The sequence below is a fragment of the Diadema antillarum genome, unplaced genomic scaffold, assembly GCF_040938485.1.
Source record: "Diadema antillarum isolate AM-2024a unplaced genomic scaffold, OU_Dant_1.0 seq00001036_RagTag, whole genome shotgun sequence".
NCBI lineage: Eukaryota > Metazoa > Echinodermata > Echinoidea > Diadematoida > Diadematidae > Diadema > Diadema antillarum.
Genome location: NW_027271868.1, coordinates 185,810 through 210,030, shown reverse-complemented (window position 1 = coordinate 210,030; position 24,221 = coordinate 185,810). Strand labels below are relative to the sequence as shown.

Here is a 24,221-nt window from a genome sequence, read left to right as displayed (position 1 = left end):
GATTTGCTTGAGGTTGATGGACTGAAAGCAAGAGATTACAAGTGTTTTGACCACAAATTTAAATAGAAGAAGATAAAATGACAATGTTTCATTGGGTTTGAATATGAGTAAGACATTGAGTTTGGCACTCTATCTACTTGCATGGACATTTGTTTTGTCCTCCAAAGAGACCTCAATATGACTCAATTTTGATTTGCTTTCAAGAAGGAATCGAATATGTATCATTTTAATAAGAAAAGTAATGGTAGGATATCTTTGACATTCTTTGAGCAACGCCTTCCAACAGTCATTGAATATTTTGGGATGAAGTTTGAAATAAAGTTCAAATGTTTTGGGGTAAAATTTGAAGTTAGCGACACTTTCATCATAGAGGAATTGAGGAGAGATACATTGTAGATCCTGTATATGTACAGTAACTCGGGTCAGTTTAACATTAAATCATGTGAGCTAACTGGTCATTGCTACCACTGCATTATATACTGTCAAGCAAGAAATTTTTGTGGCATGGAGTTTTCGCGAATTGCCACTGGCATTCAGTGCATATCGTGTAGACAAAATCTTTAGTGTGCATTTTAATTTCGCAAATTGTGGCTCTTACAAAACTCACATGATTAAAATGCACAGGAACATTTCTGGTTTTACAGTATTGAAGGTTACTATTGTGCAATGAGATGTTGGTTTATGTTTTTTTCATTGTTGTCATTCTTGGGTTTTATTATACATAGTTGAATGTTGTTTTTTTTCCCATTTTGATTATCTCGATTTGTTTCATGGAAGCATTTTATAAGATGTTGGAAAGGTCCTTAACCACCTTTTTCCTTCTCGAGATCAGTTATGGATGAAAATAGTCTGAGCTTGGAAAATTCCATGCATGACAGAAACTTGCATGCAATTTCCCCATGGGCAGCCATCAGGTGATTTAAAGTTTTTGCAATCAAACAGGAGGTAATTGGAAATGCCGTAATTGCTAATCTCTTACAAATGTACATTCAGGTCGCGTGCATTTCTGTGATTGCTGTGGGTGATTTTACGGCTCCGAGGACCATCTGTTTGAGGGTTGAGCATGCCTTAAACTCTGCCAGCCATTGATTTCCCAGGAGCCAATCCTGACTGCACACACGCATACAAACACACACACACACACACACACACAGATGCGAAGCTTGGCAATGTAATTAATGACAGCGCAAGCGGGGTGTGCTACTACAGACTGATGTCGTTCTGTTCATTTACAGATTCAGAATTTATCAGTCTTTGCAGGTCTTACACATTAAGGATGTGACAATGGAGATGAGAGAGAGAGAGAGAGAGAGAGAGAGAGAGAGATGGAGGAGGCAGACAGACATACAGACACACAGACTAAATGAAAAACGTCTTGATGCCTGCCGTAAAATCAAATCTGACCGTTTTTAATTGTCGACGCAATCTTGTTGGGACATAATTAGTTGCACGTCTCGGAAGAGCTGCGTGTGAACGCGACTTTCCAGCCCAGCTGCTCAAAGTTCTAGCTTTTTTTTTCTTCTTCTTTTTGATTTCTAGATAGAAAGAGGGAGAGAGAAGAAGAGAAAGAGATGAGAAAGATGCTAAATTGGGTTTATCAGCGATGAGCCATTCAGGAACCAATTCAGGAAAAGGGGAATCTTGTCCACTAAGCCAAGCCTAAATGAGGAGGCTGGGCATACTGTCTGGGGTGAGACTAATTAGGGAGGGGGCAGCGAGTGGAGGCTCCAGGGGCAAGATGAGTGGAGGAGAGGAGAGAAAAGACAGAGAGGGGGTAGAAGAAGTCACAAGGAATGCAACAGGAGAACGAATGTTGCTGCAAATTGTATGCCAACAGTTATCATGGCCTACTGAGGGAGGAAAGATTTGTGAATTTATAAGGTGGTGGTAGTGGTGGGGGGGGGGGGGGGGGGGGGCAATGGATGCACGGCTTTCAAGATTGCTTCTTTTTTTTGCTTTGTTTTGGCTTTAGATTGACCATATCTTTTGAGCGAGTGTTAATTCAAGGATGACACTTGTATTGTGATTTCATTATGTCCATCATATATCCCGTGATTGATGAATAAGGAGGCGTAAAATCAAAGGCAGGTCAGAGAAGGAATATTGGATGGATGAAATATAAATCTGATATATTACTCAACCTTGTAGTAAGACATACAACAAGCTACATGTAGCAGAGAGCTCAATATACATTGTATTTTTCTTTTTCTCTCTTATTTTTTTTTTTAAATCTCCTGTACACATTATTTGTATGGATAATGCATGGACCAGACAGTGAAGAAGTTCTTTGACCTCTACATACCAGCTATGCCAGTATTTCTTGAATGTTTCAGCTTAATTTGAAGCTATTTCCTCAAATACAGTTGCACATTATTGTCTGGGAAAGCATAAGCTCAATCACTTCATTGTGGTGGAGGAATGCACAAAGTGGTGTCAAATTTTTACTATGTAATCCCGGCACTGTTACTCTAATGCATATACTGTATGAGCCATATGTCTTACGACAATGATGTTTCCCAAATTGGGGGACTTGTACAATGTAATTTTGACAATATCATGGTTGGTTGAATTCTTGCTGAAGAACCATGTCGATAGAATGAGAAATTTATCTTTTTTTCAGGAGAAAAGTTTGTGATTTCCCTCCTTGGAAATAATAGAGTAAAGTGATTATGTTACAGTATCTTGTTAAATAGCATGGGTTGCAACCATATGGGGCGGCAAGTGTCACATGGCCTACTTCATTACGAAATCAGTCATTTCGTCAGTCATTTCGTCGATGAAATGACCACTTTGTTAACGAAATGAAATGATCATTTCGTCGACGAAATGTCATGTCATTATGAAATGACAACATCTCATTATGAAATGACTGATTTTGCAATAAAGTAGGCCATGGGACACTAGGTGCCCCATACAGCTTGCACCAGCTCGCAGGCTCAGGTCACACAGTGGGCATACTGGGCATTGGGCTTTAAACACTGGAGCCAGGTGAAGCTGTTTAAAAACAGTTTCAATGGCTATTACATCGCACTTTGATACTCTCTATAGAGTGCATTGTGTTACTCTCTATAGAGTGCATTGTGTTACGTTAGGCAATATCTTTGCGAGTTGTTTATTTCATTTAAAAAATATACGGAGTTTTGGAAAATAAAACCACAAAATTGACAGCATAACAGTTCTCTGTATACAGTCCATTCCAAGTGTATTATATGTACAGTTCATTCCAAGCGTATAGAAATAAGAAGTACCAGTAACTTACCAACATTTGACCAAGAAAAACCACTACAATTGTATGTCCCATCACATGGCTATAGACTATGATTGCAGACTGTTAAATGCCCTTAATTAAGTTGTATATTGAGTGATGAATGTAGGCCTACTTCCTAGTCTGCGCACTACACAGTCAATACAGCTACATAAAGACCGTAGGATTTCAGGGCGGGGTAGAAATCCCTCCTTTGGCGAGTCAGTCATGTATACTTTATAATGTAATGTGGTTGAACAGGCACATACATTCTGATGGAAGATGACTTAACAGCTGTATGCAGCTAATAAAAGAGACAGACACCTTGCAAATCCATGGAGGTTCAAGATTGAGGTTAAAAAAAACCAAACAAGACATTTGATGTGAGGCAGTAAAGGTGCATTTTCATTACATGTATGCCCGGGGCCCCATTTCATAAAACTTGTTGTACGTGACAAGTTGTCATAGTTGTTATAAGCTACTGAAATCCTTGCATCTGATTGGCTAAGAGCATATTTGTCACAGAAATGTAGCAGTTGTCACTGATAACAAGTTTTATGAAACAGGACCCTGGGCTTTGCTAAAAGTTTTCATTTGATGTTCTCAAAAAGTATATCTTGTGAGAATTAGGTTTCTCCGCTCAGCCGCTGCTGTCCTTGATGAGGTCTAATCTGTCCTGGTACCTAGGGAAGAGTGGTTTTGTCCTGGGTCCCCTCTGTCTGTAGGGCCAATTAACCCAGGGGCTTGCGCCCTCGCCTCTGGTCTAGACAGGGGGCATGCCTATGTGGCTAGCATTGATGCGTAAGAGGACATGTCGAGCCATTAAGAAATCAATACAGGAAAGCGTGGCAAAATCTGTGCCCTGCCTCTGAAAACTCTTGCTAGCCTGTCTGGGCCAAGTGCCCGGGCGGCGGAAAGCTGGACAAATTGCCCAGAGTAATGTCATATTTCATCTTGTATTTTCTTGTGTGAAAGTGGGAGAGACAACTTATATCGGAGGAGTGGGGACAGAGATAAAAAGAGACCGATAAAAAAAGAATTCACTGCGTTCAGACATGACTAAACCAGTCAAAGAGGAAATAAAGGCTATTATATGCTGCAAAAATAAGGGTATGTGATAGAGTTAAGAAGGGCAATATAGAGGTCATTTGTATGTATTTGACAGTGATAGGCTTAACAGTTATTCTTATTATCTTCACTTAAGAAACTGGAATGTATGGTCATGTGATTATCAAATTATGTAATGTTATTGTTTGTCAAAAATTTTTTCCACATCAAAAAACAAGTTGATTAGAATTTGTCTGACTTTCACTCAAGATTAAAGGTTGACATGCACTTTCTACCGAAGCTGATGTTTATTGGAAAAATCAGTATTGGAAGTATCGGACAGGACAAATATTTCACAGTGATGTCATAGCAATGTATTACTTAAAGGACAAGTCCACCTTCATATACATGTGGATTGAGTGAATGCAGCAATATTTGTAGAGCACATCAGTGAAAGTTTGGGGGAAATTGGACAATCCGTTCAAAAGTTATGAATTTTTAAAGTATCTGCATAGTCACTGCTGTATGAGAAGACTACTAGAGTGTATGATGTCACATGCGTAAAACGATATAAGGAAAATATAAAGAGAATTTCACAAAATTGTACTTTTTGAAAAAGGTGCACATTTTCTCAACTTGTCACCGGCGTATGGTAAGGGTGATATTATTCCCCCTGCTTTCTGAAAGAGGGAAGTCAAGCGTTCTTTTGTTATGCGAGAAAAGTGAAAATATCTTGAATTTTCCTTCAATACTTTCTTTATATCGTTGTACACATTATGTGACATCACAAGGTGTAGTAGTCTTCTCATCCAGCAGTGACTAGGCAGAAACTACAAAAATTCATAACTTTTGAACGGATTGTCCGATTTTCCTCAAACTATTGCTGATGTGTTCTATTAATATTGCTGCATTCACTCAGTCCACATGTCTCTAAAGGTGAACTTGTCCTTAAACTTGTGTTTGGTTGTCAGTGTGACTATGTTACATTGTTAATGATTTGTAGTTTACTCCATTCAAGGAGGTGTTAGAGATTAAAAAGAAACAAGAATCTCTCCTTTGTACCCATGCTCCGTGCCGTAGAGAAGTTATGCGCTCTATTGCAGGTATTAATGAGATTGCTTTGACAACAACAGCACTTCTGTTTACGTACCAGTATGCAAACTTGATAGAGATTTTTAAAGGTGGATCTAAAAGATATTATACACTGGTACAAATATGTACACTGTACAAGTATACATTTCTTTCAGTGTGTCTTGTTTGCTGTATTAAAAGATGGATGATAGTATGATATGAACATATGTGGGGAAGAATAGTTTTCCCATCTGTTCTCACTTTGAGTGAAATTATAAACTTTTCACAGGAGATCCCTGCTTTCTAAAAGGTTTGCTCTAATCGGAAATGTATATTTAAGAACTCATAAAAGGGGCCACAATCAGCCCCATGGGAAGTCTTTGTGGAGCCCACCAAGGTTAAAAATATTATAGAGACTGCAGAGAATTATGCATTTGATATTAAACTTTTGAACTGAATAGGCAATGCAAGAGTATGGGGTCCACAGGTCTGGTATGAGGCTATCCCACTAGACATTCAGGCAAGCTGTAAAGCTTTCTGTTTCAATCTCTGTGGCCAGCCGCCTGCCACCGTAATGTATCTAGCAGCGCCACTTGCTAGCCCCATAAAACTCACTTTGCCCTCCATAACTTGCCACCACTCTCTGTGTCACCAACAATTTCACACCCTCACCGTCATGCGTGCCCCGCTGGCTAGCTGACAGGAGAGATGGCGATCAATTCTCAATTCTTGGTGTCTGTGCAAGGCGAGGCGAGGCGGGTCAGGAGTTGAGTCTTCTCTCTGGAGGGATGGGATGTGGTCAATTGTGAAGTGACCGATGCCTGACCCGCGCGGTCCATCAACAATTCTATTACACTGCTCCTCCACCTGGCTCTGTCATTCTTTAATCTGAAGCAAATTTGTCAACCATGTGCCATTAGCATGCATTAGCCCAATAAATCGGCTTCTGTGGTAGGAAATATGTGGATCCAGTAAAACAAATGGGTAAAGAAATCGCAGCCAGTAGGTCTACCGTATAAAACAATGTGATATTTTGTCTATATCGCAGAAACTAGACTTCAATTCGACAATATGGGACCATTATCATTTTGAGAATAAAAAATGAAGACTTGACATTTGACCCTCGCTTGTGTGGATTACACTTGATTATACGCTATGTACTCTGGAATTCGAGCACAGAAAAAAACAGGCTTGATAATAACATGCATTCCTTCAATAGATACTGTAATACACATTTAAACACACTGTTTATTACATATAAAATCAATTTTATGGATTTGTCATCTGGCATATTTTCAATCATGAAAAGCTCGAGAACATTTTCCATATAGGCCTACTGTAAATAAAGGAATGTTCGCATACATTTTAATTTCATGATTTTCGCAAGAGCTAAGATTCATGAATTAAAATGCACATGAAAGTCTTTGTCTACACTATGCGTTGAATGCCAGTGACAACACATGAAAATTTTATGCTGGCGAAAAAGGCTGTCGGCTCCAATTCACCAAAATTTCATGCTGTGAAAATATCTTGCTGTATAATAACTCCCCATAGATTAAACTAGGACTGTAAGAACTCTTTTGGCTGTAGATCAATGTGAATATTTCACCTCAATACATCTTGATAAACAGGTCATACATTTGTCAGATGTGGATTGTTATTTCATTTTTTCATGTTTTTTTTTTCCAGTTCATTTTTATAAATGGTTTGTTGTCAAAGTACTTGATTATTGTAGCTGAAAGTGAATGGAATGATGTAGTACTACTCAAATTATGATAAGAATTATTTGTGTGAAAGATAAATCATGTTGCAAGTAAATGCAAAATGCCTGTAGGTGTCAAAGAATCACATTCAGGAAGTTCTCTTTCTCCTCATACACAAAATGATAAATAGATATCAATAAAAGTATAGATGTTTTTGTGAATGATATTTTCATACATAATCCAATATTCTGATAAGTGAGATTGAAAGGAGGAGATGATTTGTGAAGAGAACTGATACCTTTAATGTAGACAAGAGATGGGTATTTCCTGATCTATGTTTCTCTTATCCTTTGTTTTCACTGCTTCAGATTTCTCAGCCTGAATGACAGCATCACGCTGAGCGTGTGGAACCACCGGAAGATCCACAAGAAGCAGGGTGCCGGCTTTCTGGGCTGCGTCAAAATACTGGCGCACGCCATCCAGCGACTCAAAGACACAGGATGTAAGTTAATCCCTCGTCTGCCTTGCTTGCTCCATCCGGGGGCAGGAACCACTGGCATGGCATACGTGGCGTCATCCGCTGCGGCTCACCCAGCCCGCTGGGGGGAATCAATTGGGAGTGGGTTAGAGCTGGGGGTAAGGGGGGGGGGGACTGCGAAAGGGCTTGAAGATCGAGGAATGGGAGGGGATGTTTGGGAGGGGCGCAAAGTTCCGACCATTGTCGAGAATTGAAATTATGGCTACTACTGTAAAAGTGGTTTCTTTCGCGGTGGTTTTATTTTCGCACTTTGAGGTTGAACCGCGAATTTAACATCACGCGAAAATGTTTTGAACTCGCTGCTTGTTACAACGCTATTGCGCACATGCACGCACAAAGATTCCGCGCATTGAGAGTATTGATGGTCAACAAAACCCACACAGCGTACCGCGCAATAGGTACAAGCATGTTATAAAGTTCTCGAGAGACAGGATTTTAGGTAAGCCTGCGTTAAATTTTAATTTCTATTTGATAAATAAAACAATATTTGGATTATAGTTTGGTTTTTCATGTGCAAAATAAAACAGTTTTTTGCCAACTGTGAATTCACAGATTTTGCCAACCGTGAATTTAAACACACGCGAAAAAGTCGGCACCGATGGAAACCGCGGAAGTTTCTGTACGCGAAAGAAACCACTTTTACAGTACCTTCCCTTGTCTTTTAGATTAAAGCTGAAATCATCTATACTAAGGAGAGGTGGGTTAAATATCAAACAGTTGGCAGCCTTTCCAGTCATGTGATGCTGAATTAGGAGAGCATTATCACTATTATTAAAGGGAGGGTATAGTTTTGGTTGAGACATAATTTCAGGTTTCTAATATTTTTTGGTTAGATGAGAAACCTCTCATGAAATAGGAAAGAGCATATAATTCCGAGAGGGATCCAACATTTATTTGATGAAAATCGGTTTTAAAATGGTTGAGATATCCAAAAAGCATTCCTGATAAAAAGCGGGACCCATCTTTTATTAGGATTGCTTCGTTTTACTTTGTTTTTGGATGTCTCAGCGATTCCAAAACCGATTCGTCAAATAAACTTTGAATTTCTTTTAAAGTGGTATGCTCTGTACTATTTCAGTTTCTTGGTATCTCACAAAAAGTTAAAAGCCCAATTCTCATCTCCACCAATACTATACAATCCCTTTAACTCTATTCTTGCAAGAGTGCCGAAACACACCCAGAGCAGGTCAATTTCCTTCCATCTTCACATTGGTGAAGCCATTGTGCATGTCATCCATAGAGAAAAGTTTGTCGTGAAGAGACGTTAGCGCGTTGCCTGAAGCGTGCCAAGAAAAAGTCTGACCAGATAAACCCAGTGGGCTGGCACTTACTCTGCAACCAGTTTGTCATAAGAAGGATGCATTACATCACTTAGTTTCTATATTTGATGTGAAGGGTCTCCATACTAGGTGTTTCAAAAAACATTTCCCACTTTTGATCATTAATAGTCCAAAAACTATTCATCCGATAAAAGTGTCATTGATATGAATAATAGCTGAAAAGTGTACAATTTTGTTGAAAGTAATTTGGATGTGAAAGCATAAATCAGTTTCATTAAATCTAAAATTGATTTCGTAGTAAGGTTTCAGATTTTGGTCAAATTTTAATCCTCTGCACAAAAATGAATTTGCACAGGAACCAATGATGTGTATGTGAGTGTGTGCTGACAATGGCCCTGAACAATGGACATGCCTGAACCACCTGTTGACTAGGCGTCAGTCTCGCGCTCCCAGGCACATGAATGCTTAATCAATAATTCATGTGGATTGCCCTGGGCACTGCTAGTCTGAATTCATGCATGGTTAAGGGTGAAATGCATGCACATGGAAAAAGTACTTTAAAGCACATGCTTCCATGTGCTTGCAAACACCACATTTTATTCCAGCTGGCAATCTTTTTCAGATTTTGCTTCACATTATCACGAAATCTGGGATGTAAATAAGCATAAATGATCTAAAGTTCTTCATTTTAATACAACTGTCTACTAATAGTCTGACAAATTTGTCGCTTTTTCGATAAAAGAGATCATTTTTGGTGAAGAGTTCAGCAGCATTTTTCATCAGGGTGATTTGCTACAGAGTAGATTTATTTAAGGCTCCATATACACAAGTGTATACTCTGATTGATTTTCTTTGCTTCCTGTCACCATGTTTACGACAGAACAGAAGGTATTCATTGTAATTTCGTTTTTCAGAAGTAGGGAGACCACTCAACGACGGTATCGGCAGCCGTTTGACTTTACTCAGATACTGCCAGAGGCTGAATAAAGACTAGTTGTGAGAGTGGAATTTTTCATGAATTAATAATGAAGCATTCAAACCCTGGCCATTGTTCAGGACCATTGTCAGGTTGTTAACCACACACTCAGATACACACCCATTGACCCCTGTGCAAAGTGAAAGTTTTGTACAGAGGGTTGAAAATAGGGCAAAATCTGGAACCTAACTGTGAAATTAATCATAGATTTCATGAAACTGATTTATGTTTTCATATCTAAACCACCTTCAGCAAAATTGTACACTATTCAGCTATCACTCATATCAATGACAGTGTTATCTGACATATAGTTTATGAATTATTAAGTATCAAAAGTGGGAAATGTTTTCTGAAACACCTAGTACTTCCTGTCGGCCTATGTACTGTGTCATGATTGTGGTAGGCAGGGAAAGGGGAGGGGGTCATTAATTTTGCATTGGTGTCAAACTGCATCGCTTAGGAAGAGCCTGTACAAGGGACTAGAGCAAGGTCACCTGTTGTGTAAAAATAGCATATTGAGCATAGACTTGCACTGGCTTCTATCTCTTGAAGAAAATGTGCATTCTTAGTAATTAAGAAAGAATGTATAATCTGTTCGATATACTAGGAAGAAAAAAATCTTTTAGAAATCCCATTTATTATTCATCTGATTGCATGGTATACTATAGCAATAGCAAACAAATGTAGGAAATGAAGTTTCAATTAGGCCTACATGAAGGCACGACTGAAATGGTTTGAGAAAAAATGCCAACTTTAGCACGTAAGCTCTTTCAAAATTAGGCAGGACAGAAATGTATGATGTATTAGCTCTTAGGATATGTTTTCGTCAGAGTACTTAATAAAGATGGTGCATTTAAAGCTGCTGTATGGGTGAATTTGAGCCACTTACCTTGTGATCAAACACAGTGTGTGTATCAATGTGTAATCTTTCTTATTCACAGACCAGAGACTTGATCTATGCAAACACAAACCCGAGGATGGTGACAACATTCGTGGCCAGATTGTCATCAGCCTGACGTCGCGGGACCGGGTGGGCTCCTCCGCCAGTGGGGCGGTGGTCGACTCGCGCAACATCAACCCTCTTCCCATGCTCCCGTCAGATCCCAACGAGTTACCGGACGGGTAAGAACCTCCAGACATTTTTTGAGAGTGTCATGGATTTCTTTGTGTTTTCCTGGTCAATGAAGCTGCTCAGTTTCATGCACCCAGGCCTATTGCACAAGCAGGGTAGTGTAGCTTGTGTGCATCACTTGTAACAACGGCTGGTGAGAGAGTCATGGCTGGCGTGTCCCTGAATAAGTCAGGCATCTACCAGTACTATGTTTCTTGGTGCCCAGATAATGTTCATGGCTACATGGTAAGTAGAAGACTCTTGAAGTATTAGCTGACACTGGTACATCGATATTCCAGACCAGTTGCACTTCACAGCGAGTGATATGCAGTTACGAGGCAGTTAAAGGGTTAAATTGTAAAAGAATGCCAGAAACCTCTCCCTCAATTCCCCAAATCTCTGCCACTTTCCTCATCAACAGAAGAGGGAGCATGGACGTGGGTAGAACCGTCAGTCTTTGTGCCAGCATTGACAGACTTATGCCAGATATCAATTGATTTGGATTTAGATATTGAATAATGATTAGTTTTATGTGACCACTGAGGAAGCACTTGAATGGTTTTAAGCAAGCAACCACAGCACTGATGGCTGCAAGTCCCCTCAGAAGACCCAAGCAATGAAGATAGAGCTAGCCTAGGGGTACAACCACTGCAGGCAGGGGAGTTGAACCAGGAACCTCAAGATTACTAGTCAGTGGTCTACACCACTAAGCCACAACAGCACATCACTGCATGAATAGCCTTAAAGTGATCATGATGATTAAAAACTTTTATAAAGTATCTACCACTACATTTGGTAGTGCTGTATGGAGTAGAATAACCCAAGCAGACCTGATATTAATGACCAAGACCACAAGACCCAACTTTTGTCCCATTTCATACCAAGTGGCTGTTAGCTTCTGGGTTTGTGTGGTACAGTGCATTGTTAGCCATCAAAGCGTAATACATGAACATTTTACGTTCTGTACTCTATGTGATTTGTGTTTTCGTGGGATACATTATGTAAAAAAGCAACTCCCATTCTTCCAGAGTAATTTTTCCCCCTTCTTACTTGTTACACTACAACTAAGCCCCAGGCCTTTGCCACTTTATGAGAAACTCTGTGAGAAAGTGTGTTTAAATTTATTGACAGAGCATCCAAGTGGCATTGGACTTTCCTGGAAGTTTTTACAAGCCAGTCCAGACGGTTGTTATCATCATTTCGGATTACGTTTACCTTAGGACAATCTGTTTCATGATGTCTTGCTCTCTTCATTGGGGGGAAAAGAATGCCATTGAATTGTGAGGATTCTCAGGATAATTAACATCATGTGGGCAGATGATGTGTTTACACTTGAAATGTGTGGAAGATAATCTTAGCACACTACTTCTCTCCCAACCCTCAATCCCCCACCCCACCATCATACAGTAAATCACATGGGTAATATCTTGAACAAGTCATTAAGACAGAGAAGACGCTTTGCAGTGTAGCCTGTACTAACACTCCTCTCTCACTTTAAGATGAACAGGAAGAATTTACTGTCTGATTACAGGAACACACCTTTCCCTCGCATTCAGTGATGGAGTCTTCATGTAAACGTGTTTGACAGGCGGAGACGCCGTGTCCGTCAAATAGGACTGTTGATCAAGGGTACATATGGAGAGAGTTTGCTCATGTATGTACAGAGATGACAAGGAATGTTTAATTTATGTGTCAGACTGTTCAGCACTTGGGTGCACATGGCCTTGGATTCTACTGAGAATACATGAGAGTGGGAACAAATTGCCATCAAGTGGATAAGTCATTAGAATTTGCCAAGCTGAATGTAAAAGCCACGCATTGCAGAAGTATCCAAATACGAGCTGTGTTGTCAAGATGTGTGACATATTTGTATACTCCTCCGTGGAATTATTTTTGATTTCAAATATTTCCTTTTTTTTCTCTTATAAAATTTATTGCGAGACTTAATCTTCAAAGTCAATCTTTGCATGTTGAATTGTAGGCTTTTGAATGTTGTTACATTAATAGTGAGCCTAAGACCAGCTGACATTTATAGTAGATTCTATGGCCCGAATTCACGAAGGTGGTACACTTGAAACCATGGTTTAAAAGACTGTATTTTTTTAAGGGCGCCAAATGTCGCATGGCCTATTTTGTTACGAAATCAGTCATTTCGTCGACGAAATAGGCCATCCGACACTTGACGCCCCATAAAAAACTATGATCTTTGTCCATGGTTTAAACCATGGTTTCAATTGTACCACCTTCGTGAATTCGGGCCTAAGAGTCTTTTCATGTAAGTGTGTTTTATGATCATCTGAAATGACTTCTGTCCATCATAGGAATAGGGTTGTAAAATCTGCTGACATGTGAACTGAAATTAACAGCAAGCAAATAACAGGCTATGAATTAGATGTTCTACAATTCTGACAGCAACAATTTGCAATGTAGTCAGAATTACAAGAAATATTTTTCTGCACATTTATGTTTCGGACAGCTAAAATATTGTTTTTCATACTGTTACAAATCTCTGATAAGACATGACTAAGGCCTTCTTTATCAACACTTCATGACCAAAGCTCTTGGTTTGATGACCTGCGATGGTTCAATGTTCCATCAGAAATGTGCCTTGAGGTTTAGCAAACTAAGAAGAGCCTGGACTTGCAGGGGGTATATGATCACCCAAGTTCTTACATTTTTTTTTTTCAGCCCAACTGGAAAACAAAAAACAAGGATTTGGAAAATTACCTATACTGAGAGTGTTATTGACATGATGATAAATTGATTGCAATCTTTGAACCAATATAGAAGAAAAACACCAGAAGTGTTAATAGATTTCTTCACCTGTTGCCAAGGTAATTTTGTATCATAGCTTGTACAAGCGGTTAAATCATTGATCACTCCCCTTCAATGAAGCATGGCACTGATAGGACGAGGCGTGACTCGATTGACCTTCGGAGTGTCAGTCATTCATGTATAGCTGCAGAGAATTTGTCGGGTGATGAGCAAACGCCTCCACAAGTTGTTGCCGCCATAGATTGGATTAGATATATTAGGCATGAGGGTGTGAGGTTCTACCAAGATATAAATCCATCTGTAGAGAAGCTGTAGATATTTCAGACCTTTTTCAGGTCACTAGTGATTGTTGGAACTAACCCAGGGATGTTGGCCTCAAAACTGGGTACAATAATGGCTTGTTTTGGCCAAGAACAAGTGCGGTACAGTCGTATTTTCCAAATGATATGGTATTATGACTTTATGGCTTTCTTTGGTTAGGTGTTATCAAACGTTGATGGCTTTAGATTTAATAGAGTGAAATGTATTCACAAAGATAGGCTTGTAAATATTAAACACACTTTTTGATGAGATAATTTGCACATGCCTTTCCTGGAACTGTAGCATTGCAATAACATGTGTGGTGAGGTTTACTTTTTGTCAGTGCATGCAAGAGAGCATGTTAATTATTACTCATCTTTGCATCCTGCCTTAAACCAGAGAAATGTGTGTGGTTTCTGCCTCTCCGCCATCAGAGGCGACGTTACCTGATGGATTAGTCTGGGATATCATGGCGCTAATTAATGTTACTATGATTATTTGCATATTTTGAGTAGCAAGTATATTAAAGAGGTAGTGTGTTTTGCATTCTTTGCAAAAGTGTATCACTTTAGAAGGGTGGTTTTACAGGCTGGCATTGACACCCAATATCAAAATAACGCAGATGATACTGAAGGGTAAACATGCTTCTTTATATCTGCTGTGTATAACTGACAATTTCATAACATTTTATGATGTTTTAAAGGGCACGACGTACAGCTGTAGGTGATTACCTGTGTTATACAATTTTTAGTACAGCATTCGCACTGCGCAGGACACAATCTCTGGGTCAGGTTTCGTTCCTTACTGCCTATCATGGCTCTCTGGAAAAATCATCTACCAGTAATTGCCCTTCTCCAAACAGGTGCCGATTTATACTCCTGGGTAGAGGGGGCTAATTGTCTTGATGAAGGACAAATATGACAGTCCTTGATTGGATTCCAAACCCACAACCTCCCTGGTTGTGGTTTGACTGTCGAAACCATTATACCACGCCGCCTCCACAAGTTTAAGTGTGAGATATTTAATTTATTCACGCTGCACTTGATCAACAACATAAGTAATGCTGTACATCAGAGTCATGCATCAGATGGTACAACTGGTTTGGTCGCTTTAAGAAAACTCATGAACAGCTTGAAACTTCCAAATACATTTTCTTTTCTTCCCCCCCCCCCCCCCCCCCCCCCCCCCCCCGAAGTGCTTGTATGTCAGAACAATGAAATTTTTCTGTGGCACAAATTCTTGGCTTTAGCGTGAAGCAGTCAAGATGGAAGAGTGCAGAAAACATTCTTATACCGGATGCCCCTGTTCCGCTGACCTTCAGAAGCTCACCTGATTCCCAAGATGCAAAAATTTCAGCTTTCCTGTAGGTTCCGATGAAATATTAGCTGACAAGCTCTGGAGACTTCCACGGAGGCTTATCAATGGTGATATCATTGCCAAAAAGGCTGTAGGACCTGGTCCCAAGTTGCCCAGTCTGATGACTGTTACTCATTGGACACTCAACAGACTGTCATAGGACGTCAGCTGGACACGCCAGATAGCCGCATAACACAAATCTGACACATCAGATTGACTCAACATTTGTCTGACACTGACTTGACTTGTGACTGGTAATGACGTCCAATGGTGAACTAAGCTCTGAGCATAAGTTCCTTCATCAGAGAATCTTGCCTCGTTGGATCATACCCGATGCGTTTGGCACTGACCTGATAGTCGACCAACACAAATCAGATACATTGGACTCTGATATGAGACACTTCAGAGGGTGACCTGAACACACACACAAAAAGACTATGCTTTCAATGAGTGACCAATTGGCAAAAAACTCTGTGGAAGAGGGGCATGACAAACCTATGACTATCTTTATTACTTGTTTCAGCCTGACTTGATTTCATATTCACAAAGATCATATTTCATGATTCATAAAGAGGCTCATGGTGGGCATGCAGTATAGTGGGTAGTGGGAGAAAGTGTGTGTAGATTTGATACCAAATATATTTTCTTCTACCTCGCATGGTAAAGAACAGTCAGTTACATAGGTTGCACACTTGCACAGATTGAATTCGCTGGATGTCCAGCACAATTTCTGCATTACATCATATCTGAAATGTTCAGCAAGACTTGTTCGTCTGACTCTGATGAATGCTCCAAACAATGTGCAACCTTTAATGCTGACTTCCTAGATTGCGGTGACAAAATAGGTCCATTAGTAATGCTCTGAATTTGCTCAGCCAATGTGTCAAGGTCAATTAGAGTCTAAATTGTTATTCACTTTTACTGAGGGTGCTTGTAAGTCAGACAGTGTCTCAAGGGTTGAATGCACTTTTCCCCCTTTTTTTTCCCCCAAAGGGTATTCCCCATAATCCAGTCCACAGTGAGAAAGGCCCTACAGAAGTTTAAGACAGTGCAAAATCAGCAAATATCAGATAGATTAGTTGGTTATTGCTAATAACAATGTTTAGGGATTGTTCATCTTCATGCCTGTCACATGATAAAAACACTCTTTCCTCATTATTTGTAAGAAATATTCTAGTTTTGTCCAACGGATGTAATGATCTATCGCCCTAACCTAGTACAATCTGTCTCCTTGTCTGCTCCCCCGTTCGTATTCCATCCGTATTTGAAGTTTATTGTTGATGGTAACAATGAGTAATGTGTAATGCTCTATCCACTTTACCAAGGTGCTTAAGTGACAGTGCACTATAGCATATGGCCTAAATACAAATGCAGAATAGGACTCATAGGAGATTAAGATCAAACATCTAAAAGATTTTTGTATCTTAATTGTTACCCTCCCCCCCCCCCCCCCCCTCCAAGTTTATCTCCTGTATTCATCTATCTAGTTATATCTTAAGTGCTATGGCTTTGATTTCTCTCTGGTTTATGAACTGTAATTTGGTAGAATTTATTTCAATTTGTAGTTGGGAATGTTGTGAGAGTGTTTTTGTTTTGTTTTGTTTTGTTTTGTTTTATTTCATAAGCTCACTATCTTATTGGTTTTCTGTCAAGGCTAGAAAATACCTATCATATGCTATCATAATTAAAGAGTTCATTTCCTACTTCATGTGACTTCACTACAATTATTGTGTGGCACTAATCTAATTAGGGCATTATCATTTTCAATGAGAAGTTCTGCTGTATGTACTAATTTTACTCTGTTAGCTTGACATGAGTATATTTGTCTCCATGCAGGAAGGAAGCATGTAATAAGGTGTTCACAATGAGATTTCTGTTTTAGCTTTCCTGGCTCCACTAATGTTGAGATGAAATATAGACCTGTTATATTGGTAGTGCTCATCTAAAACCTTGTAGTTGTCCATGCCAGTTATATGGCAGTATTGTAATTTTGCCTTTATTTTGTTTTGTCTGTGTTGGATTCCACAAGGGACCACACATGCAGGTCTTGTGCTTGGTTAACCACTTTGTTTTTAGTGACTGCAATGCAGACTGAAAATTGTCTTGAAATATTCAAACTCAGGAAGGAATCATGTCTTTGTGAAAGTAATTTGCTTGAATTGTGGGATGGTCGATGCAAAGTTTGTGCAGCTTTTATTGTTATCGTAGTGTCACGATATTTCCTGCTGTTTACATCTGTTATTTTATTGCTTTCATAGTGTCATTAGCTTCCTTCATAACTTTTAATCCATCGTTTGCTTGTTGTCGCCAAATAAGTGATGGATCTCCAGCTTTGTGGAGACAGAGAGCCTGGCAGAATCCACAAATGATTGATTTGCTGGGATTTTAGTTTCAGTCATATTTGCGAAGAGTTTCCTGTCTCTCCGTGTAGTAGGAAGTGTCTCTTGCTTCAAGTTTATGTACTCTGTCTTGATATAAACAAGTTTTGTGCTTCGATACACGTAGTTAAAAAGAAAAAGCTGTAGTCATTATGAGATCATTAGTATGAAGATAAAGCATGATAAAATGAAGCCAACCAGCAACTCCTCAAATTTAGTGTTTTTGCTCGAAGTAAGGGCTTTTTCAGAGGGGAGTTCCTTACTGTTTTAAGTCACCAACTAATTATGAGTGCCTTCTCCACATTTATATAGAAAAGGAAAATGCCTTTTTTGTTTCATTTTAATGCGACAGTACATGGTAATCAGGATCTTGATGTGGCTCCACCGTAAAGCAGTAAATGATTTTAGTAGCATCAGTCACCTCTGTTCCCCTGCCTTCCGTACCACCAAAGACAATACTTCCCATATGCCCTGTGTGGTAACATATTCTCAGGAGTAAATAATGTATCTGAGTTACCATGCACCCATGTTCATCTTTAGTGATTAAGTCAGTGGCCTAGAAGTCAGCCTGTCTAGACAGCTCCTTATCCCGTCCGGCCGGAACTCTTTCTCAGAATTCAATCAAAAGTCTCACCCTGCCGAATGATGTAATATTTCCCCTTCCAACGTACGAGCTTGTCTCCATCCCCACTCCTTGGGTCGCAGCCTGCCATATGCTTCAGTCATTGTGTTTGAGATGTTGTCAAGCACAATGCTGATGAGGACCATTAAAAAGAGAAAGTACAGCGTGACCTCGGTTATCCAGCAACCGCTTATCTGAATCTCTGTTACCTGAACATGGGCTGGCACACATCATTCTCCGTGCATTTTTATGCCTTTCTAGTGAGAAAATTTACGAATTAAAATCTTAATACAACACAGCAATTATCTCACAAATACTAAGCATTAAAGGACAAGTTCACCTTCATATACATAAGGATTGAGAGAAAGCAGCAATATTAGTAGATCACATCAGTGAAAGTTTGAGGAAAATTGGACAATCCGTTCAAAAGTTACGAATATTTTAAGTATCTGTGCAGTCACTGCTGGAAGAGAAGACTACTACAGTGTATGATGTCACACGCGTACAACTATATAAGGAAAATAAAAAGAGAATTTCACAAAACTTTACTTTTTGAATAAAGTACACAGTTCTTCGACTTGCAACTGACGTATGTTAAGGGTAATATTATTTCCCCTACCTTCTGAAAGAGAGAAGTCAAGTGTTCTTTTGTTATGCTAGAAAAATGGAAATATGTTGAATTTTCTTTATTCTTTCTTTATATCGTTGTACTCATGTGACATCACAAGCTATAGTAGTCTTTTCATCCAGCCGTGACTGAGCAGAAACTTCAAAAATTCATAACTTTTTAACGGATTGTCCGATTTTGCTCAAACTCTCACTGATGTGTTCTACTAATATTGCTGCATTCACTCAACCCTCATGTCTATGAAGGTGAACTTGTCCTTTAAGGTAAGGACACGAATGCTGTGATATTTATCTCATCCAAAAAGCTCTTGCATAGAGGATGAGATGCTGCTCAGCTGATGAGTTGCATTTATAATCTTTCCATGATTGGAACATGTTTAAATACCCACTATCAAAACACATTTCCAAAAGCCTTTGTTGTTGTTATTTTTTTAACAAAGCTTCAAATGAGTAGTATGAATATTTACAGGCTGCACAGAAAGGAAGAAAAACGTCTGGTAGGTCTTTGGCTGTACAGACCCAAATTTGCAGTTCATAGAAAGGTATACCTTGCATATATTGAAATCACATGAAAGCTTGAGATGAGATGTTTACTTTCAGAACAAACTTCTGACATCTCATTACTGTTTTACTCATTACTCATTGTGTATGTCTTTGTTTTTTGAACAAAATAAAAATATTCCTAGTTTTAATACATATCTACATGTACAATGTGTAGCCTCAACATATTCAGTATGGTGTCTGAGTAGTCATTTACCATTCAGATCAAATTTTGACTCCATCTCAGGGATCTCGCCAGCGTATATCACCCTTGTCGGCCCCTACAAGCGTGCGGTTTGAAGAAGCAATTGCCGACAAGGCTAAAACTTGCCGACAAGGGTAACACCACGCGTGAACTTGCCGACAAGGGTAACTTGCTTGTAGAGCTAAGTTCGGACCAATTTCTCGCCTTTTTCAGTCTTTATTATCTGGCTAGAAAGGAAGCTAGATGTTGAAAGCAGCAGCAGTTTACATACTTATACAAGTGCAAAAATTTACCCATGCAGTCATCGCACCTATCACAACAACGCGGCTCAACAGAGCGACGTACTAGCTGATACCAGGGAGGTCTCACCTCCCTGCTGATACACACCACATCACACACTTGCTCACTCACATGCGCTCTGATTTGGGATCCACACACACATGCACAAGCACCCAGCCGGCCACTTACAGCCGCCTGTGCGTGTACAACGGTACAGTGTATTGTGAGAGGGAGAGAGAGGACGGAAAGAGAGGGTTGGAGGCCGAAGGAGGCTGAGAAAGGCTGACACGTGCTCGCTTGTTGTCACGCTTGTTGTCGGGTTACACAAAAACAAACGATATGAAATGCATGCCCCCCTCCGCCAAAGGTTGTATTTTTTGTTTTGGCTGCTTTGGTTTGTTTGTTAGTTTGTCTGCCTGTCTGTCTCTTTTTTCGCAAAATAAGTCAAAATTTGGGAACAGATTAGGATGAAATTTTCAGGAACAGTTGGTTGGTAAAATGGCGCAATGAACAGATGATTAAATTTTGATAGTGAGCAGGATTTATAATACCAACGAAATTCACCGCCAGGATCCAGGATCTTTAGACTTTGTTTCGTATATGTGAAAGGATTCGTATCAATTCTTTAGGAAGCTGGCCATCGGCAATGACGCAAAATTAGATGCGTTCAAAGCATTGCCGCAGAGAGAAAATTAACTCCATTTTTCGTTAAAAAAAGAAAAGAAAAAAGAACTTGCGATGGAGTAAGCAAATGCAAATTGTTATTTAGGTTTTGGTAGTTTCAGTGGGTTATTTTTTTTTTAAATCTAAAAGCCATGCGTTCCATTTTAGCCTTTTCAATTTCTATGGATTTGTAAACGTCATTCGTGAATATTCCATTTTCCTTCTCCGGGCCGAAATTTATAGTAATTCTGTCATGATGGTCTTTCAAGTTCAACGTATACGTAATGCTCCACGCGCTTCTGGCTTGGGTTTGTTAAAAGGTGGGTTAGGGGGCCTTCACGGGCAGAAAATAAATGATGATCATTCATCAATGTTCCCAGTTGGTTTACATGCTATGTACATGCTGTTTACGACCACTGAAGCAAGGTGGCAGTACGCGCGAGATTCTTTATCTGACACCTGGCTTTCGTGGAAATTTCATGGAAATTTCCACAAGCCATGATATCAAGTTTCCCCACTGCTTGAGGTCGTGTTTTTTTTTTATTCTTCATTACGAACATCAATTTGTTCAACTTGAAAAGTGTAGATAATTTGCTTTGAGGACGTGTTTCTTTCTTCTTCTTTTTTTTCATTGCAGCATCGGTAACATTTTGTTTTGTTCATCGTCCCTGCATGGCAGGGGTTCATGGGAGGAGAACGATAGGAATGACTGGGGAGAAAATAAACTGAAAGAAGGAAGCATCTTTTGAGCGAGCTGTCTTTGTTTTTCTCTACACCAGCATCAGTTATCGCCACCAAGATTCATTTTTTTTTTTCGTTACTCCGACAGATTAATGATAAAATGATGCTAGATTCTTTATTCTGAAGGTTCGTTAATCCAAAAATGATTAAGAAAAAATGTCCGTTCATTTCACGACGAAATCAGTTTTGTTATTTCGAACGTTCTGCCAGTGAAATTTCGGAATAAAACGACGGCACAAAACAGCGTGTTTTCGTACTCTAAGGGTCTGTTATTCCGACAGAAGTAGTAATGATGAAATAATAACTTGTAGATTCTTTATTCTGAAGGTTCGTTAACCGAAAATTGAATAAAGAAAAATGTCCGTAAATTTCAAAACGAAATCAGTGCGTCATTTCAAACGTTTTGCCAGTGAAATTTGGGAATAAAACGACTGCCCCAAAACACTCAGTTGCAGTTTTCTTACTCTGAGGGTTCGTTACTCCGACAGATTAATGATAAAATAATGCTAGATTCCCTATTCTGAAGGTTCGTTAATCCAAAAAATGATTAAGAAAAAATGTCCGTTCATTTCACAACGAAATCAGTTTTGTTATTTCAAACGTTTCTGTCAGTGAAATTTCGGAATAAAACGACGGCACAAAACAGCGTGTTTTCGTACTCTATAAGGGTCTGTTATTCCGACGGAAGTAGTAATGATGAAATAACAATAGATTCTTTATTCTGAAGGTTCGTTAACCGAAAATTGAATAAAGAAAAATGTCCGTAAATTTCAAAACGAAATCAGTGCGTCATTTCGAACGTTTTGCCAGTGAAATTTGGAATAAAACTGCCCAAAAAACAGTTGCACTTTTCTTACTCTTAGGGTTCGTTACTCCGACAGATTAATGATAAAATAATGCTATATTCCTTATTCTGAAGGTTCGTTAATCCAAAAAATGATTAAGAAAAAATGTCCGTTCATTTCACAACGAAATCAGTTTTGTTATTTCGAACGTTTCTGTCAGTGAAATTTCGGAATAAAACAACGGCACAAAACAGCGTGTTTTCGTACTCTATATAAGGGTCTGTTATTCCGACAGAAGTAGTAATGATGAAATAATAATAGATTCTTTATTCTGAAGGTTCGTTAACCGAAAATTGAATAAAGAAAAATGTCCGTAAATTTCAAAACGAAATCAGTGCGTCATTTTGAACGTTTTGCCAGTGAAATTTGGAATAAAACTGCCCAAAAAACAGTTGCACTTTTCTTACTCTTAGGGTTCGTTACTCCGACAGATTAATGAAAAAAATAATGCTATATTCCTTATTCTGAAAGTTCGTTAATCCGAAAATGATTTTTAAAAATGTCCGTTCATTTCACAACGAAATCAGTTTTGTTATTTCGAACGTTTCCGTCAGTGAAATTTCAGAATAAAACGACGGCCCCAAAACGGTTACAGTTTTCTTTTACTCTGAAGGTTCGTTACTGCCAAAGAATAACGATATAATACTTTAGATTCTTAATTCTGAACGATCGTTAATCGGAAAACGATAAAGAAGCAATGAAAACGGTTACAGTTTTCTTACCCTCAGGGTTCGTTGCTCCGAAAGAATAATGGCAAAATAATACTCTACATTCTTAATTCTGAATGATCGTTAATAGAAAAATTATAAAGGAGAAAATATTCGTTTATATCCAAACGAAATCAGTTTTGTTATTTCGAATGTTCTGCCAGTATAATTTCGGAATACAACAACGGCCCCAAAAGGGTGTTTTCTTATTCTGAAGGTTTGTTATTCTGAAGCAATCACGATGATAGATGATAGATTCCTTTCTGAAGGTTCGTTGATCGGAAAAGAAAAAAGAAAAAATGTTTGTTAATCTTCGAACGAAATCAGTTTTATTTTGAACATTCATCTGTAGTACCGACCTTTGGTGTTGTTGTTGTTTTCGATTACAAACCTTCAAAGTACTCATGAATCGTTTCATTTTATGATTAAACAAACCTTCGGAATAATGACCATCATTACATTTTTGTATGATATCTCTTTGATGTCACGGCCAAACTACCGCAGTATACCCAGAAAGGAAAGTGCAACCATGTCCCGAAAGTTCTCGATCGCTTCTCGCGCATCTGCATGCAATAGGCCTACCACGTGGTCGAGCAGACGGCGAGAAAGCAACACGGCGCGCGTTGTTGCGATGCAGAGACGGCTAATTAGTGCAACAGTGAAACAGGAAAGGCCTAAAAGAAATCGGAACCTCCACCATCGGCACCTACTTCTCTTTCATTTATTATTTAGGAACTGCCGCTAACAAAAGGTATGGAGTTTCTGCATTGTTTCTGTGAGAATATGCCCCTCACAACGTTCATTACATCTCCGTGAAAATGTCGCATTTAGTGGCATTTTAGCGGCGATTTATCTGTGTTGTATTGAGCATTAGCGAAGGCTTCCGCGCTTCGCGCGGGAGGGGGAACCCCCCTACCGTACCCACCCCCAGAACAGCGCGCATGAATGCCGACAAGCGTGAAGAAATTCCTGGCGAGAACCCTGCATCTTATGGGAAGATGAAAAAGAAAATGAAAAAAAAGCCAAACATTCTTTTTTTCCCGGTGAGACAATACTTGGACTTTGATGCACACCAGTACAGAGAAATGAGGTTTGACATACAATATACAAAACAGATCTGTCATTGGAGATGTATAGATGATGTAATAACTGTCTAGACTACTGGATAGTGAGTGGGTGGTTGCTTGGCTGTATGTTTACAATGCCTGGTGGA

General features: G+C 39.2%; 1 protein-coding gene across 1 annotated transcript in view; it reads left to right on the top strand.

Moving 5' to 3' along the window:
- Positions 1–24,221, top strand: part of LOC139742901 (E3 ubiquitin-protein ligase SMURF2-like) — a 78,878-nt gene that overhangs the window by 37,400 nt on the left and 17,257 nt on the right. Inside the window, exons 4-5 of the mRNA XM_071653410.1 lie at positions 7,434–7,567; positions 10,801–10,981. Coding sequence (XP_071509511.1) covers positions 7,434–7,567; positions 10,801–10,981 — 315 coding nt within the window. The remainder of the gene's footprint in view (positions 1–7,433; positions 7,568–10,800; positions 10,982–24,221) is intronic.